Source organism: Borostomias antarcticus (assembly GCF_949987555.1).
Source record: "Borostomias antarcticus genome assembly, chromosome: 3".
Taxonomy (NCBI): domain Eukaryota; kingdom Metazoa; phylum Chordata; class Actinopteri; order Stomiiformes; family Stomiidae; genus Borostomias; species Borostomias antarcticus.
In genome coordinates, this window is record NC_140236.1 from 5,059,598 (window position 1) to 5,078,546 (window position 18,949).

An 18,949-nucleotide genomic window follows, 5' to 3' on the forward strand; every position below is an offset into this window, starting at 1 on the left:
CCAAAAAATGAGTGCAAATTGCAAATCTAACCCAAGTCTTTTGGAGATACAGTAAGTAAAACTACATTAAGCATACTGTATTTGGACCTCACAGAAATGCTATTCGCTTTAGGGGGTTGCCATCTAGTTTGTAGCAATTGCCTTTTTTTCATTAAAGTAATTTAAATGTCAGTGCGCGACTTCCTGCCATGCTGCATATGCAAACGCCTCACAAATATTGTGGTGCTGGATACTGACTGGTCACACACACGGCTCATGCAGGAGAGACGACCAGGGGTTAGGGGGTCTTGGACCACTATTCCAAACTAGTGGGCCTGTCTGTGCATGTTGGTTATGGTCCTGAAATGCGCTGATGAACAAGGATGAGTTCCCTGACATCTCTGAAACCATTGCCAACAATGATGGACGTCTTAAAGCAAGAAATCTACCTCAGGGAAACCAAAAGCTGCAAACACAGGGCTCCTCCTAGACCAGGATCAGAGAACAGGGGTTACTGACCTACACTTTGCCCTCCCACACAACAAACCCCGCCTCCCACCCCGCAGACATCTCACAGTCACATGACACAACACAACAGGAAGCATTGGCTGCGTTCCGAATCGCCTACTTCCATACTATATAGTACGCCAAAAATTGATGTAGTATGTCCCAATAGATAGAATGCCACATGCAGTATGGCAAAAATAGCAGGATGTCCTACTGCATCCGGTCGTATTTTGCAGTATGCAAGTCAGCAGACTTTTCTGGCTATTCTGACCCACAATCCTGTGCTCAGCGGAAATTGTGTCACATGTGCAAGTCGCGCCGGAGGTGTTTTCATGAATCCCAGCTGTGGACTGTTGTTTCATGGACAGCGACGGATGTGGTCAAATTTCAAGGTGCAATTTTATGACAAGGTAGTATGTCCCAATTGGATGCATACGTGCATACTTTCTAAAGGGCATCTGTAGTACGTACTGGTAGTAAAAAGTAGAAGTATGCGATTCGGAACGCAGCCATTGTTCAGAATTCCACTGGCACAGCAGCTGGTTCCCTAGGACTTCCTGATTCTCGGCACATGCCACCCAGCCGCAACCAAAAGATACACAGTAGGAGCCATTTTGGAGATTCACATTGTTTCGCGGTTCTAGACAAGTATAGAAGGCCATCAGAGAGTGAGCACAACATCAGTGTCTGTAAGAACAGACCAAGAATGTTTTTCATTTTGCCAATACTCACAAAAGAATCGGCCATCATTGGAAAAAAGGTAGCAAGCTAATAGACACAGTGAGGTCTATTTCCCTGATAGGGGTCTCATAACTCAAACCCAGGTAGTTGTGGTGTTGTGGGTCAGTAGTTGTGGTGTTGGATCCGGGTGGCAGGTGGCAGAGAACACTCAAGATTGGGAACCTTTTTTTTTTTTTTTACATTTCGCTGGGTTATTACGATTGTCAGAACTTCACAGTGCCCATGCAAAACACACTGCTCCAAAAATAAGACCACCACCACACATGCAAGTCATCCATGCCCTCCAACCAATCCCCAAACAACCCCACCCCAACCCCCCTCCTTGATTTAACATTAAAAATATAGAGCTATACTGTATTAGGCGTTGAAAGCTGAAGGTTGAACATTGAGCTAGTCTACGTTAGAATGGGATCGAGTGACAAGTGAAAATAATGTGCACCTGTGTATTTTCTCTCGTAGCACATGCAGGGAACGCAGCGCTGGCTGGCTAGGTTTGACAGGACAACCAGGGTACAGTTACACTTTTATGGGTTTGTAAATGTGTTTCCTACTTCCTACAGGAAATGACATCGTGTACAGTAGGCCTATAGTGTGCAATTGCCGCCGGTGCCCAACACAGTGGATTGGATACAATGTTTTCCGAAGAAATAGTTAATACCTAAAAAATAGTTAAAACCTAACCAACAACAGTGCTAAAAATGTGATTATCAGGTCATGACATTGAAATCTTCACCAACAGCAGACATCACAGATGTACTGACAAAGGAAACGGTAGTATCCAATCTATTGTGTTACAGACCAGCGACTAACTGTATAGGGTCCAAATTCAGTACCTGACTCAAGCCCCAACCGCCTTGCATATAATAATCACTTTTTTTGTCTTTTTTTTTGTTTTAAATGGAGAAAGATTCACATAGACATTGATAAACTGACAGACAGACGACGGTAGGGGCAGACAAGAAAGGTGGAGCCGGGTTCTAAGGGGCCTGTAGGGGACCGCGGGGGCTAGCGATAGCATCGCCGGTCACTTGAAGGCTGACTTCAGCTCCTTGAAAGCAGCTTGTCTCTGCTTCCTGTCCTCAGCCTGCTTCTTCTTCTCCTCTTGCTCCTGACGGATCTCTGCCTCGAAGCGGTTGGACTCGTTGATGGCCTGGACCTATCGGAAGAGAGATGGGGAGGGGAAGGAAACTAGTTCGTTAGTAGTAGTTCTTCTAGGGTGGGCGGAACAACTGAATGAAATGACCTTGAAGCCCAGAGTGAAACGCAAAAAATTCACACAGCTCGGTACTTTTTCCCGGTACCGGAAGTCTGCGTTGGGCTTACTTTGGCTTCAAAGAAGGTCTTGGCTCCTTTCACTCCCTCTGTGGACACGTCTATCTCAGAGAGGCGGGCCAGAACACAGAGCCCACTGTCCTCCGCCAGCTCGCCTGCCGCCGCCTTCCGGAAGATCAGCAGGAACTGGGAGAAGAGAGGGAGTGACGGACGGACAGACAGACAGACAGAAAGACAGCGAGGGGGCGGTGAGAACATCCACCTACTATATTCTGGAGCCTGCATCTACGGAAGCTGCTGCTTTTGACTGTGAAAAACACACTTTGTCTTTTCATTCGAACCTGCGCAGACCTGGCCCTTGCTCCACCTCATCTGAGCGGCCCGGGGTTCTCACCTCTCTGAAGCTGAGCTTGTTGTCCAGGTCCTCGTCCACCTCCTTGATCATGTTCTTCAGGCCCAGGTGGGTCTGGGGAGCTCCCAGCTTCTCCATCATCAGCTTCAGCTCCATCAGGTCAATGAAGCCGTCCCTCCCCGCGTCATACCTGGACAAACGAAGATGCCAGACAATTAGTACTTCATAGACTATAGCATCTAGCATTGATCCATGTACTCCTAAATGCTGCAGTAAGTGTTTCAAATCAAATCAAACTTGATTTGAAAAATCAAAGTGTCAATCAAAAGTGAGTGTTTGGACAGTACAGTGCGATGACAGCTGTGATTTCTCAAGTACAGCCTGCCTCTTGCACAAGTAGCCTACCAGGGAAAGTGTATGTAGAGTGTAGTACCACAGAAGACCATGAGAGGGAGGTAAAGCATCGTAAGGCAACTAGAAAGACCTCATAATGAGACTCTTTATTCTCTTGTACAGTATGTCCGCATCCTCCTACAGGACAATGCTAGTCTTTCTCTTCTATTCATTATACATAGGCCTACCCCCCCCCCCCAATGTCATTAAATGTCACTGAGAGTCAACCAATATGTTGCGTGTTAATGTCGTGCTACTAACATACTCTGTTAAACAGTGTAAGCTACTCAGTCAAAGCAATCTCTTTTCAGGAGGGCCTACGCTGAATATCCTTAGTCTAATCCAGGAAAAAAGGATTATCCAGTGGCTGCTGTGGGCAGAGCTTAGTTGTGCTGGCCAGTCATATTTCAGCTGGCGTTGGTTCTTATCCTTCTGACAGTCTGCACTAGTGGCAACTCGCCAGCCGTATAAAAATCCTCTGTGACACAATTCATCCTGAAAGATTTGGAGGTCAAGTTGGTTCGGTCACATTTACGCTGCAGTCTGCTACAGGGAGAGAGAGAGAGAGATGGAGGGGAAAAAAAGAGATGGAGAAAAATTGTGCATTCAGCCCTCTGTCTCTTGCCCACTCAGCAGTCTGAGTCATCCTGCCTGAGGCAAACACACACGCACACACACACACACACACACACACACACGCACACACACACGCACCCACACGCGCACCCACACCCACACACACTATGCACTGATATGAAGAAATTGTAGGGTTGCTAAGCACATCAACCTGCCGCTGGTGCAGGACTCTATGGTATCAGATGAAAAAATGACCTGACGAAGACCCACCTTGGGTCGAAATGTTTTTTCTTGTCCTCATGGATTAAATCCTCTCATGGAGTAGCCGTTTGTGCGGACCTCAATTTTTTCATTGCATCGATATGAGTCAGATTCCACAGGAAACCATTTGACCAAGGCTGGGGGAGGCAACGGTCTAACTGCTAGAGGACTTGATACAGAAGCTGTGTACATACTTGACATGCATACTCAAACCACACGTCCTTCCACGTAGCAGAAACAGGTCTGTGGCTCCCGCCATCCTGCAGAATCTGACCGTTTACAGTAACTCGTCTAAAACGCAACTGTGGCTCGCCCGCTAGCCTCTCTACCCACGGCCGTTAGAGAGAGGAGCCACTGCAGACTCAGAAAAATGGAAGATTAGCAATAAGTCCTCCTCTAACTCCGACCTAAGTGCAATTTAACTTCATTAGAGTGAGTGAGAGAGTGAGAGTGAGAGTGAGTGAGAGAGAGTGAGAGAGAGTGAGAGATAGAGAGTGTGAGAGAGAGTGAGAGAGAGAGAGAGTGAGAGAGAGAGAGAGAGAGAGAAGAGTGAGAAAGAAAGTGAAATGAGTGCAGCAGATCCCGTCTCCAGTTGGGCTAAGCCAACAAAAGGGGAGTAAGCCTGTTCTATGGGAGCCGGGCCAACAGTGTTAATCAGTGCAGACACTTTGGCATGGCCTCTCACCGAATACGCCTGAGGAGAGATGGAGGGGGGTCTGTCTGTGTGCCAGCCAGGGTAGCTCTGCCTGAGGAGAGATGGAGGGGGGTCTGTGTGTGTGCCAGCCAGGGTAGCTCTGCCTGAGGAGAGATGGAGGGGGGTCTGTGTGTGTGCCAGCCAGGGTAGCTCTGCCTGAGGAGAGATGGAGGGGGGTCTGTGTGTGTGCCAGCCAGGGTAGCTCTGCCTGAGGAGAGATGGAGGGGGGTCTGTGTGCCAGCCAGGGTAGCTCTGCATGCTGACACACGGTGGGATTGTCTCTGTGTATTTGACAGCATTGTCACACAATTTATAACTGGGAGTGCATGTGGCTGTATATAGTGCATGTGTGTGTGTGTGTGTGTGTGTGTGTGTGTGTGTGTGTGCGCACGCGTGTGTGCACGCGAGTGTGTGTAAAAGCCATGCTTGACTGTTTACATTTACCTGCAGGAGCTCCACAATAGCTGATATTCTATTGGCAAGCTGTAGAAAACGTGAGGTGCAGAGTTCCTGGTCAAGCACGGTCTGTAAGTGGACGGTGAGCGCGGAGGCCATGAGGCTGAGCAGCTCTGATTGAGCAGCGGGCAAACCAGCTTTGGGAGTGAATGAGGAAGCACTATGGCCAGAGGGCTGACTTCCTGTTTCTTACCTCGGTCCTAATTTCTGCAATCACTTCCTCTACGCTTTCTTTCTCTCTCTCTCTCTGAGATGTGGTAGCCATGGCAACGGCCACCTTCTATTGAAGACTATTGGTCTGGGGGCGGTTTGCAGCTTTCTATTCTTTCTCTCCCTCCCTCCCTCCCTCCCTCCCTCCCTCCCTCCCTCGCACACTCTCTCTACACTGCAGCGTTCACACTAAACCCACTGAACGTTCAGAATAGCAATTCAGAGCTATGCTGCACATCTCTTTATGGCGACCCAGGCCCCCGCGTTTCAACGATCGTTAGATTTGAGCTCACAATGCTACAGTAGCCATGCCAGCACATACCGGTGACAGACAGGGATTGCGTTGGCCCCTGGAGCTCCCCCTGATGACCTGTCTCAGTGCTGTAAAGCCTCCCTTTCGTACAGCGAAGGCCAGAACTCCCTACGATCTAAAACCCCCCTTTTGAGATAGCAAAGCAGCATTTCCTCTCAACACTCTTCGCTTGCTTGATGCAGTGAGTGTGGCAATTGCATCGCCTTAATTATGCTTGGAGATAATGTGCACCTGATATCACAGTGGCAATTTAGTTCATCGTGGGGTTTAGATTACATTAATTGGGGTTTAGATGACGCTATTTCGTGTTTATACTGCCATTGTTTACATTGATGGGGAAGTTTAAATGTCATGTATAATAAGTTTCATAGGCTGGGGTGGAGAAGAGGAACCTGTCATTGTTGCAGGCTGAGGGGAAGGATGATTCTGTCACCCTGCAATCTGTGTAACAAACACTTTCAATTCCCATCTTCAGATCATGCTCAATGGGATCGCAGTCTGTGGGTCAATCTATGGAGAATAGTGTCCATTGGTCCATACTGTGAATAGAAGCTGGAGAACACCTTGCTCATGCAGCGTTGGATTTCATAGATATTTGACACTTGAAACCTGAGTTGCGCTAAAGGGCGGATTCATAGTCGATGCAAACTGCATAAGCGCAAGCAACGCAAGCTTCGCAAGCTTCGCAAGCTTCGCAAGGCCACGCAAGATCTCGTTGCGTCCTTGCGTGTGTCATGCCGAAATTTGTCACTTGACGCAAGTAATAGTGCAATCCCTTGTGTTTCCGACAGGGAAAACACAGAACGCAAGCTCTCGAGTCATGTTGGAGCTTGCGTTCACAACGTAGCTTGTGTTGTTTACGTCGACTATGAATCAGGCCTAAATGTTGCACCCAAATGTTAGTTCAGTGGATGACTTGGAGGTATGCTGTGGGCATTGTCCAGCTACTCCCACTCTCTTATCTCTGCCCTCCTACCTCTCACTCCCTCTCTTTCTCTCTCTCTCTGGCTCTCTCTCTCTCTCTCTTTCTCTCGCTCTCTCTCTTTCTCTCGCTCTCTCTCTCTCTCGCGCTCTCTCTCTTTCTCTCGCTCTCTCTCTCTCTCTCCAGCAATCTGGCCCATCTTCACAGGAAGCATTCCGCACATTTTCTTACTTCCGTAAGGGGTGGTCCTCCTTCAAACCTAAACACTCACTCCATACGCCTCCCTCCCGAGACCAGCTCTTGAACCCACGGAGGCTATTACATAGATGGGCTGTCAGAGGGGCGTTCTAGTGCATGTCCAGACCTCCTGGAGCTCAGCAGAGGGGACATGTTCAGATTCCTAGCCTTCCTTTCATGTCCTTGCTTGCATGTCTGTGAAAGTAGAGTTCTAAACAAATGTATGGAACTGTGGCATGTGCTTATATAGTGGTTCAGTCGCTAAATGTTTGGTGAACGTCACTGATGCAAGGCTACCAACGGATGTGTAATTTGGGCAATACACCGTCAAGGGTGAGTTTCAGTGGTGTAAAAAACCGTTGGAGAAAAAAGGTTGTTTTAAACTTAAAAAAATAGTGAAAGAAGAACTTTGCCCCCGTTCAGATGGAAAATGTAGTACCCTTCCTTAGGTCAACAGGAGGTGTTCTCTGAGCTGTAGCCAAAGTTATCCATTTAAAATGAAAAATAGTGCATTTCTCTGAATAGAACTTGGGCTTTGGCCAGTGTAAGCATAAGTACTATCAGAAAAGGTTAGGATTACACAGTATCTGCATCACTTTTTGGTTGCATGTCAAACCATGGCACAACGTCTTCAGGAAAGAATGAGATACTTTGTAGCTACATGACTTACCATCAGCCAAAGAGGAAGTGCAAATTGACCGACTTCCTCAATCGCGGGGATGTTTCTAGCAAACGTAGAGGCAGGAGGCAAGAGAATATCCCTATTTGGTCAAAACACACTCCACGGATCCACTGTTCCAACCGTCGTAGGTTTACCTACATACTGTATCGCAAGGCCAAGGCTTTCAGATTAAACCTTAGTTTGAACTAAAATAGCAAAGCATCAGGGAAGTATTGATTACCTAACAATTAAATACTCTTGAGAGCAAACATACCTTTAACACTCTGTTCTTGGTTTCCTTTTGAGTCATTGCTGGACCAGTTAGGTAATACTGTATTAGTTATTATAGGAAGGACCTTCCTTTTTTTTTTTTAGTCTGTAAACTGAGATGGAATTTAGATTAGGTACTGTCTGTGGCAAAAGACAGAAGAATGTCCTGTCTCAGCCCCAGTATGCGGGACACGGTGGCCTTGGAGAGGACAGGGACAGAGACGGAGTCACCACCACACAACAAATGAGTTGTGACAAACAGGGGACAAACTACCTCTCGCGTAAATCCAGGAAAATCCAGACCCTGAATAATAACAATGTGCTGTTTCCCCTCAGTGCAGAGTCTGGCTGTCAAGATTATGGTTGTGGGAGGATGATGTAATGAATACTTTTAATAGTCTGACAGAGCTTTGGCTGTGAAAGAAAGCAGCACTCCTGGAATGATGAAGCATATTTGATTAGGACTGCGTTCTGGGGCTTGAAGTATGGAGTCTTACTGTACTGTATTGTATCACTTTGATGTAGAGAGAGCATACTGTATATGGCGCGCGTGTGCGTGTGTCACGTCTCTAATGAGCTGTGTTAACGGTGTAGGGGTCTCCTGTTCAGCTGTGGGTGTGTGTCTGGAAAACAGGGGGGGGTAAGCCTCCCCCAGCTGTGTGGGGCAGATGGGCTGTCAGGGAGTCCATGGTAATCAGGTCAGGCTCCTCTGGTTTGGCAGGTTTAACAAAGGAAATGCATCTCAGTCCAGCACACTCGAAACCAAATTAATGTGATCCAGGTTTATGATACTTAGGCTTTCCAAGGATCTAAAATGCGTACAGTTGCATTATAAAGGGCAGACCTAATTCCTGTAGGGATTTCATCTTGTTCTTTAGACAGCATAACCAACTGTTGGCACAGAAGTCGCCAAATCCTGACAACTTTGCAAACAAAAATCCAAAACAAATCCTCACAGGATTGGTCACTACACAGGTCAGCACTTTAGAGCATCACACCAAACATCAGACCAAACACACACATTCCAAGTTCAGTCTTGAAGGTCGATGAGAAAATACATACTGTATGTCTTTACCGTTATGGAACTAAAAGGCAAGATCATGTTCAGACAAGCTGCTTGTTGTAGCTACAACACCAAGTTAGCTCAGCTGATCTTAGCTCAAGCTATTATATATCATGTCTAATGAGCTATTGGTTCAGTTAGATTCAATGGAAATATTATCTATATATATTTTTTTATATATATAAAATATAAGTACATATATAAGTTCAGCAAGCTGTGGCTAGTCAAGATTTAAGCGACATGGCTCTTAGAAACTGCTAGTAGTCTCGCACTCCATATGAGGCTCAAGACGAGTGGTTGATTTCAGATAGCATGACCATAAAAAACGTCACTATAACCCACTCTGTTACACTTATTGTGGTTCACTATCCACCCAGTACTGTGGAAATGCAGCCACTTCCTCAAGTCCTACGCCATATTGGACTTGGTGCCAACTGCCAAATAATTCAATTTTGAACGGCAGGTGCCTGTTAATATTAGAACAGTCAAATGAGGTCTCCATTTGAATGAGGACCACAGTTCTACACAGATTTAGCACCATCCAGTCAAACTAGGCCACACACACAGCAGGGGTTTCTCCGCCCCTCGACAGTACAGCAGTTGTAGTAGATTAACTATTAATAAGTCATAATGACCCTGTGTGAATTCAGATCTACTGAGCGAGACCCCATGCAAGCCTGTGCAGGTTCATCCATCCACTCTGATAACAAAGACATCCTTCCATCCATGGTCTACTACTACTACTACAGCTGCTACTACTACTACTACTACTACTACTACTACAGCTGCTATTACTACTACTACAGCTGCTACTACTACTACTACAGCTGCTACTACTACTACTACTACAGCTGCTATTACTACTACTACAGCTGCTACTACTACTACTACAGCTGCTACTACTACTACAGCTGCTACTACCACTACTACTACTACAGCTGATACCACCACCACCACCACTGCCACCACTACCACCACCACTACTACTACTACAGCCCATCAAGACACTCCAGGCCACACCCTCACTCTGGCTTCTCCTGAGACCTTGGGGCTTAAACCCTGTTGCTAGGCAACAGCAAACTGGAGACGACGTGAGGAAAACCCTCTCGCCTGCGTCTCCAACAAACGTGCAGCGCTGCTAACACGGCTATGACAGCCTGCACACGCAACGCGTACGGCAACACGCCCGATCGACCAGGCGCGGCATCCGTATGAGAGTGCGCATGTGCTTAGAGAGAGAGAGAGAGAGAGAGAGAGAGGACAGGCGATGTTTCACTGCTGACGCAGAATCATGTAAGGCAGCTTAACCTGATAACGCATGTCGCTCCGGCATCACTTAAAGCAGAAGATTAATGTTGTCGTGCGATTGGCTGCCAATAGCACACGCAAACACCTCAGCCAACCCTAACCCTGGCTGCCAATAGCACACGCAAACACCTCAGCCAACCCTAACCCTGGCTGCAAACAAACAGCAGCTTGGAATGTACGTAAACCCCATGAAGTGGAAGAGCTGTGCAGGGGGATTCTAAACATCTTGGGAACAAATGACAACAATATCTAAGGAGAATCAGCAGAAAAGGAAATTACCTAGATGCTGAAAACACAAATGAGATAAAACATTGAGTTATAACCCAACAGCAACATGCTGTCGGTGAACTGAACTGAACTTGATTGTGACCCAGCAGTCCAGCCCGGCTGCCAGAAGAGTGTCCAACTCATACCTTTCTTAACACACTCAACCCTGAGGTCGCCAACTGGACCATGAGCTCCGCACGCCATTGGACAGAGAAGCATTGTAGTCCTCAGGGTCAACCCCCCCCCCCCCGTCCGACACACAGCTGTATACTCGAGACAAAGACTACCCTACAAAGCATTCGCCAAAGACTCGCTTTGGCCGCCTTTCAAATGAAAACCGGCGGAAATATAAGCAGACGTCAAACTGTATGGCTTTCTCTGTCTGAATCCCTCTGGGTGCACAAAGGGGACTCTGCTAGTACTTTGGCCCAGACCGCCACAGCGAGAGCAGGACTTCCGCTCAGATGGGAGTCGCTGGGAGGTCGTGGTAGGCGGGGCCAGGGGCATGGGAAACCGGGGAGCTCGCGCTCCGCGTTGGCCTTCGCTCAAAAGCTGCCTCTGCTGGGAGTTGGAGTGAAACTGTTTCCCCCTGAACAGCCTCTAGTCGTGTGTGACACGATGGGCGAAAAAGGACACACACGCAGAACTGGAGCAAATGGTATTTTTGGTCTACTGTTGACCTAAATTATTTTTCATGGCTTAATAAGGTCTTTCATGCTCAAATTAGAAAATATAATAACAATGGCAGTATGCCTCAATTGCCGACTATTATTTAGAATTTAGAAGGTAGTTCAATCTAAGTGATGTAGCTTCGTAGAGTTACCTTGCCCAGAACTACCCATTCATGCTAACAATGCTGACAATTACCTGAGGCAATGCAACATTGATTAACATGGTGCTTTTGTCTCTCGCAAGGTCCTACAGCCCCTTTCCTGGCTGTGCATTGCAGGTTTGTGAACCAATCGATCAGATTATGCATACAGACAGGAAGCTCTCCAGACCTCTCTAAATGGAATAATATAAAAGACATAAGATTCATTTTCCCAGGTAATAGATAACTCATTTAGGCATATTTTAAGATGCTGCTTAAAGGGTGTGTGAGATGGCTGGACTTAAGTTGACCTTTGAATCTAGAGTCCATTGAAAGGAGATTGATGATTAGCCAAGTGGAAATACTTTGACATTCCTCAACACTGATAAAAGATTGCCTTTGGAACATGGACTTCAGAGTTTCCAGATTCATTTCTCGATCACCTTATAATAGTTATGGATGGAGTCACAGAGAAGTGAATCGTGATCCAGGACCTGCCCCCATGAACAACCACTGGGATTTGAAGACAGGATATGACTGGCCACCAATCAAAAGTACGTTTGACAGAGCAGTTCCTGTGTCTCGGTTTCCCCTGGTGACAGATGCTCACAGCTGGGCTTCTGAAATGGGAGAATCCATTAGGGCCAGGGGAGAGGGATGTTTGTTTGGATCATTCCCAGGACTGGTGCATTCCTCTCCCGGACGTAGGGGATTATAGTAGGCGCCAGGTGACTAATCGGTTACTCCTAAGCGCCCCGATGGGATCAGCCATATCGTTGGATATAGATAGACTGTGAGAGTGTGTTTGTAGCCGTGCCAATGCTGGTCCAAAGAAGAGAAAGGGGTGGAACGGGGGGGGGGCACAGGTGATGGGTGATGTTCCGCGCGCAGCACATGAAACGCCCAGGGAGGAGGTTATGGGGACGTGGCCGTCACAACCAGCAAGCTTGCTCTGCCCAATGTGTGTGCACTTGGAGGAGAAAAAAGCTCACCCTCCCTGGTCCGACATAACAGAGGATACCCACAAAAAAACAGAGGATACCTAAACCATATCAGGAAGAAGACCGGCTTGATTTAATCCCTTTCATCAACCTTCATTAAACCCAGCTAGCAGCCCCAAAGCTCCAAAAAGCCACTAAGCCCCCCTGTCTCATATGTGGGCACAGCAGGGGGTAGGGGGCGGAACCTTATTAGCCGGGCCAGAAGGTAACGTCACTGTCCATAACGTCACATTACATCCCTTGTGATAAGAGTCCCTGGAGGAACACATAAAATGGAGATCCACTGCCAATGCTATGGGCCATTAAGCAGAAGCCTCACAGGTCAATGTGCTCTGATCAAAAATGACGTCTCATGAAAGGCTGCGGCATTGCTAGGCTATCAGTTGGAAACTGGCTGGTTCTTGCTGTAGACCTTGAGCTTCTCATTCAAACAGAGTTCAGTGCAGAACTGTAGAAGCAATAACCCTGCGGTTTGAAAAGTGTTGTCAGCTATCCATCCCTTACTCATCTGTAAGACTTCCTTAAGACTTCCTTAGTAGATAAGAATGACTCATTCAACAGCATTTTCTCTCTGGCACTTCCTTTAAGCTAAGCGACAAAACAACAAAAGAAGTGATCAGCTGCACCAGAATGCACCGATGGCTACTACTTTTTCTGCTGTTGCACAGCAAAACCCAAAACAATCTAAGGTAACACCGTCGCCTGATATAGAAAGATAAACGTTGTTTTTCTGCCAGAGCGCTTGGAGTCAATGCTGTCTTCCTTTCTCCTCTCCGTCTATAATCATGACCTCTGGCTGTGAGAGAGAAAAGCTCTTTTATGAGGCAGACATGAAAGAAGGCCTGATATAAATCACCTGCCACACAACATTGCTGTAGGTGTTAAAGTGAACTACCTGAGCAGCATTCTAATGCATCAGGCGGTAGCATACAGTACAGTAGAACCTTAGCTTATTAAGATGTCTATACAGTATTACTAATTTGGTCATATTTTCTGGCAATATGCGGACAGAACCATTTTGTAATTTTGTAATAATTGGATAAGGCCATTTAGACTCCAGTAGAGGGGGCTCTGTCAACAAAGGAAATTCCCCAAATCGTTTTTACCATACGACATAAACCACAGGAGAAACAAAATAAGTCTTTGTGTTACAGTAAGTCTAATCCAGGTATAGTGTATCACAATGCCTCAGGCTCCACACGGCCGCCATCATAAAGGAACTGAGTCACCCTAGCCATCACAGTATTAAAAGCTTTCGTTTTCAAAAGGTCAACCCAGTTCCTACGGTATCAAGAACTGACAAGAATCGTTGAGTTTTATCAAAGTTTTTCATTCCAAGGGACGATAGGGTGGACTGCAGCCAAATGGGGTAGCCTGAACCTGAAAGCTTGAAGATAAAGATTTAACTGTGAATTAGTTAGTTATTCAACAGCCACATTAACACTGACCGGACACAGTCAGTGAGTGATGGCTTATTGATTGGTGCTCCAACGGCAGTGAGCAAAAGCTCCGACATGATGAGTATCTAAGTCAGGGATCAGCAACCTTCACCACCAAAAGAGACATGTTTGAACCAAAAAATATATACAAAATCTGACTGTAGCTGCAAAGCATATTTGAGACTTATAATGGAGGCAGTGCTGCCCCTAGATTTGTTTTCAGGCTTGGTGGTACGCACCCAGGGGGAAGGGACACATTAAGGCAGGTTTGGGGGTCCTCCCCGAGGACATTTTAAGGGTCAAACGCTTCATTTCCTGCATTCGGGTAAATTTCTATGCACCAATTTGTGCTGCATTAAATGTATTTAATAGTAATACATTTATTTAGTTATTGATTTCCATATATTTTTGTCAAAGCCAGGCAGCCACTACAGAGGGGATAAAGAGCCACGTGTGACCCCTGAGCCGCAGGCTGCAGACCCCTGATCTGGTAGTCAGCCCGGTTAAGAGGGCAGGGCAGAGGTCATGGCTGTGTGCGTGTGCCCACTACGTTTCTATGTTTTCAACGTCAAGTCTACAATATGTCTCCATTTCTATGTGCTTCCTTTGTAATTACTGAGATAGGCCTACACTGTACTAACAATCTTTCTAACAGCATCTTTCACAACATCAAAACACTGTTTGCTATGCCCCAGCCACTTGTTTCCAAGTAACGCAAGTCTCTTGACTCAGGTTTGATATACAGGCCAAACTGGATGGTGTTTGAAAAGTAAACTGCTGGCACAGATCTACTGTACAGTGACACCATAACACAGATACTGTATGTCCCCAAGCTGCTACATCCTGTCATGGCTCTGCCTTTCTCTCACACACACACACACACACACACACACACACACACACACACACACACACACACACACACACAGTGGCATTCCCCGGAGTTATGGCTAGTGGCTACTTGGAGCTACCAAGAGGTGTGTTTGAAGGAGGTAACCAGTTCATGTCTATCCCAGTAAGAACTTCCTGCCTGGACAAGTCTTTCTGTGGTTGAACGGAGCTTGTGAGAAAGTGCCCTCACCCTTAAAAACATGAGGTAATACATTGGTTTAGTAGTTAGATAAAATGTTAACTGAGACAATAGATGACTTGCATATGTATAACTCTAAGAGGGAAAATAAGTTGTGCGAGTCATAGGAAACCACAAGTTCTGAACAGAGTTTGAGGTGCTAGATGCGGAGCATTCCACAACAGTCTATTAAAGAATTCTACAGAAATGCCCAGAAATAACGTCATCAATTGTAATTATGCTAACTGCATGCATGTCAGCAGCACCGTGTAATGAAAGAGCTTTACATTCCCCTTGTGACGCTCACAGATCATTTCTTGCTCTGAAAAGTTCTATTTTCGGGCTCGGTTCCTTCCCAGCCGCTAACTCGACAAAGAGCCTCTGTGTTTTTGGGTGTCGGCAGGGAGAAGCAGAACTAACTAAGGGGTGTGGGATGCTTCCCCTGCTTAGCGCCCCACTCTCTGAGTGCCAGCTCTTTGTGAGAGGAGAATCTGTCAACGGGCCGGTGCTGGGAACCATTGCCCCCGACGAAGGGTTTTGGGCAAAAGCCCCCGGAATGGCTTAGACAAAGAACCCTCCACACACACACACACACACACACACACACACACACACATTACAGCTCTCCCCTCCTCGCTGGGCATTTGTGTTCTGTTCAATTGGAATTAGTCAGACATAATTGGCGCGGCCACAACAGTATCCACAGTGCAACAGTGTACACAGGGCTGAATAGAGCCAGGAGCCTCTTGCGTTGGCAGCAGTTGTTGCGTAAGAGGCAAAGGGTCTTGTGAATGTTGGACTGACAAACCCTTTACCCTGTAAAGTGTCCTGTACCGATATAGATACAGCAGATAGACAGACAGAGAGAGAGAGAGAGAAAGAAAGAGAGAAAGAAAGAGAGAGAGAGAAAGAGAGAGAGAGAGAGAGAGAGAGAGAGAGAGAGAGAGAGAGAGAGAGAGAGAGCGAGAGAGATGGTGGAGAGATGCTCCTAGAATGTTGCAGGGCGTGTGAGATGACATATTATACAGGTTTTGCATGCTTGACCCATTATTCAAATTCTTCACCATGAAAGCAATCAAAAACTAAATGCTACATCTAGACTCCTACTACATTTAGACTACCTACATCAAGTAGTGTGAAAGAATGAGGACAGACAGGTTGAGGACAGACAGGGAAGCAGAGAAGGTGGGGTGGTTGGGTGGGGCTGGGCATCAATGATGGCTAAAACTCTCCTAGACTTCAAGAGCTCATCTTTGTAAATCTGGACCAAAGGCCTGTCTGTGACTGTAAGACCATTTCACATTCTTACATCTTACTTATAATAGGTTACACAAATTCTATATCCTGATTCTAATCGTGACCCATCTCTCAACTCAACACCGGACACGCTGCTACACGCCGACTAGTGGGTTTAAATAATAAGGGCAGGTTGGAGGATGTCATTACTGCTAGGACTGCAGCCTGTCAGCTGACACTGACAGCGTGTGGATATCCAGTGGGCACTTACTGTTTAAACATTCTCTCCATGTCTTTGATTTGTTTCCTGGAGAATTCCTTGAACTCGGTGTAGGGGTTGAAGACCTTCATGCTCGGTTGATGGTGGTCACCCACTCCCTCGTTCAACTCTCCTCGCCGCTGAAGCTTAGCTCCCAACTCCGAGTCTGCGTTCGCGGTGGTGGGCTTCTCGGCGGCTCCATTCTCATGTTCACCGTCAACGGCGACCGGTTCCTCTTCACCGTCTTCTATCTGCAGCCGACGGTTGAGCTTCGACGACAACTCGTCTGTGGCCATTGTAATGTTTATTTCAACGAATACTATATCTAACTAGCCTACAAAACAAATGAGACAACGTGAGCGCATACACCACGGCAATAGCTGAGGTCCATATGCATCCGTCAGTGCACTGTTGTGTTTATTCCTACACCGTCGGATGATAAATTCGCCTAGGGATTCCCAAGTGCAAACTATCCCCTGAAAAATATACTAGTCAAATAGGTCAACCTAGAATTAACCTGCGAACGTATCCTGCTGTTCAACGCACGGATATCTCAAGTGAGTGTACACTGCGTAATCATTAGCGGGACTTGGTCTACGTAGTTCTCACCACGCCTTTTAAAGAGACGACCATGGGTATTGTAGGCGTTGCACATTTCTCAGATATCGGTCAGGTTTACCGCTTTCCAGCGCGTTTCCCTGATTTTGCGCATGATCGAAGTGTAGGACGTGAAGTCCCCCTAGGCATAGGCAGGGTTGTCGCACCTGTGATCTATGCTATACAAAATAGTACTACTATTACACTACTATGCAGGCTAATTGATCAGTGCACCTGTTGACTTCTTGTGTCATTATCATGGCAGGTTATTCAATAATGTCAAATAATCCGTTATATGTTCCTAATATGCATAAAGTGAACCAAGTTGACCACTCACCTTACTATAAATATGCAAAACTCAACTCAACAAGCCCATAAAAAGCTCAAAGCCACTCTCGAAACCCCTTGCATATGGACACATTGTGCACACACACGCACGCACGCACACACACACACACACACACACACTAGTCAACATCCCGAGTTATGAGATAAAAATCATATAATAGATCAATAGTATAGTGGGTGATATAGTTTATTATAGTAAATAAGATGCACTTATTTATTGTGTGGGGGGAGCATGGTGTAAACCTGTCCAAGAGATTTATACCTCCTGTGTGTCAAGAGTGCATGAGTAGCAACAACTTAATTATGCCTATTACGTACGTCCCTCTCAAGTTATACAGTAGCCTACAACTTCTTAGCGCTTCGGCTGCACAAAACCGTTGTAGTGTTTATATTTTAAGCTGCACTTGAATTGCCCTCCAGGGACAATAAATATTTAATTGAATTGGCAACCTAATAAGGAAACATTCTACTTTTGTGCTAATTCTGGAAGTGGGGTGGTTGTGGCTCAGTGGGTCGTCCAATGATCGTAGGATTGGCGGTTCGAATCCCACCTCTTTCTGTCGAAGTGTCCTTGGGCAAGATACTGTACCCCAAATTGCTCCCAATGAGCAGGCTGGCACCTTGCATGGCAGCTGCTGTCATTGGTGAGTGTGAAAGTGTGTGTGAATGCATGCATGAGAGGCCATTGTCAAGCGCTTTGGATAAAAGCACTATATAAGTGCAGTCCATTTATCAAGTGTCTATTTCCAATTATTTTTAATTTCCTACCCACAATCACACATATTATTATAAATTCCACAGACATCCAGCTGTGAGGAGAGTCAACCAGGCGATCATGAATCGTTTCTGCTACAGTAAAGTGCTGGAATGCAGGTTTGAATAAGCTCCACGCGGAGTGTACAGTGTGACCGCTGTCGACTGCTGCATGACGCAGAGAGCCACAGTGCGTGGTTGTCTCGACTCCCCTCCCTCCTGCTCTGTGAGGGGGGGGGGGCTGTGACGCCCACTCTACCTGAGTCACACCATATATGGAGAGAGAATGGCAGAGAGAAGTTTCACAACAGAAGTGGAGGGAGGATGTGGGAGGAGAGACCAAAGCTCTTCATAAAGGCATCAAAATCACTGTCGGATGCAAAAACGAATAATTCCTGAAAGTAAAGGGTGCATGTTATTTCATATTTGATTTTGTTTATTTCAGAAATGTATACATTGTTTTTCTCTACAAAAATCCAAGTGATTTGCAAAAGGCCCAGAACACAAAGCACACAGACGAGTAGCATAACAGCATAGAATAAGATGAACTGATGTAAATAATATATATTTTGGGGAGGGGCACACTGTACAATCATTATAACAACCAATGCTGTATGGACACATCATTTCAGGTAATCTAGGTATAAAGATGACACTCATCAGATGGACACAGTACATTGACAAGCAATTATTGTGCAAGTGCCATCTACAATTACATTACGGTGGACATTGTGTGGTAGTGAGGTACTGTAAGTGCAGGGCTTGACGCAGCACCGATGGAGTCCGCTAGCCTTACTGTACAAGTGCCAGCTGTGTGCCAAGGCAGGGGTGTCAGGTGGGCACTCTGTTGATAACAAAAATACTGCAATCTGTAGAGTCGGCCTCTCATGTCCATTCAGAGGAGCTGTGTGAAGAGCAGTGGTTGCAGAGGTCACCCCTGGCTACTGTAGCCGG

General features: G+C 46.4%; 1 protein-coding gene across 1 annotated transcript; it reads right to left on the minus strand.

The window, feature by feature from the left end:
- Window positions 1-1,577: 1,577 nt before the first annotated feature.
- efhd2 (EF-hand domain family, member D2) lies at window positions 1,578-16,831 on the minus strand. Its single transcript, XM_084436484.1, has 4 exons — window positions 16,310-16,831; window positions 2,894-3,041; window positions 2,551-2,685; window positions 1,578-2,383 (listed from the first exon to the last, which is right to left on the minus strand). The coding sequence occupies exons 1-4, from the start codon at window positions 16,591-16,593 to the stop codon at window positions 2,252-2,254; spliced, it is 699 nt and encodes a 232-aa protein (XP_084292610.1). The 5' UTR covers window positions 16,594-16,831; the 3' UTR covers window positions 1,578-2,251.
- Between the last annotated feature and the right edge of the window lie 2,118 nt (window positions 16,832-18,949).

Excerpts from the sequence above, each read along its gene's own strand:
- efhd2 (XM_084436484.1), bottom strand. The coding sequence starts at position 16,593 with ATGGCCACAGACGAGTTGTCGTCGAAGCTCAACCGTCGGCTGCAGATA. Across the intron at positions 3,042-16,309 it reads ATGGAGAGAATGTTTAAACA|GTATGACGCGGGGAGGGACG; the intron begins GTAAGTGCCCAC and ends TCGTTTGTCCAG. Across the intron at positions 2,384-2,550 it reads AGACCTTCTTTGAAGCCAAA|GTCCAGGCCATCAACGAGTC; the intron begins GTAAGCCCAACG and ends CTCTTCCGATAG.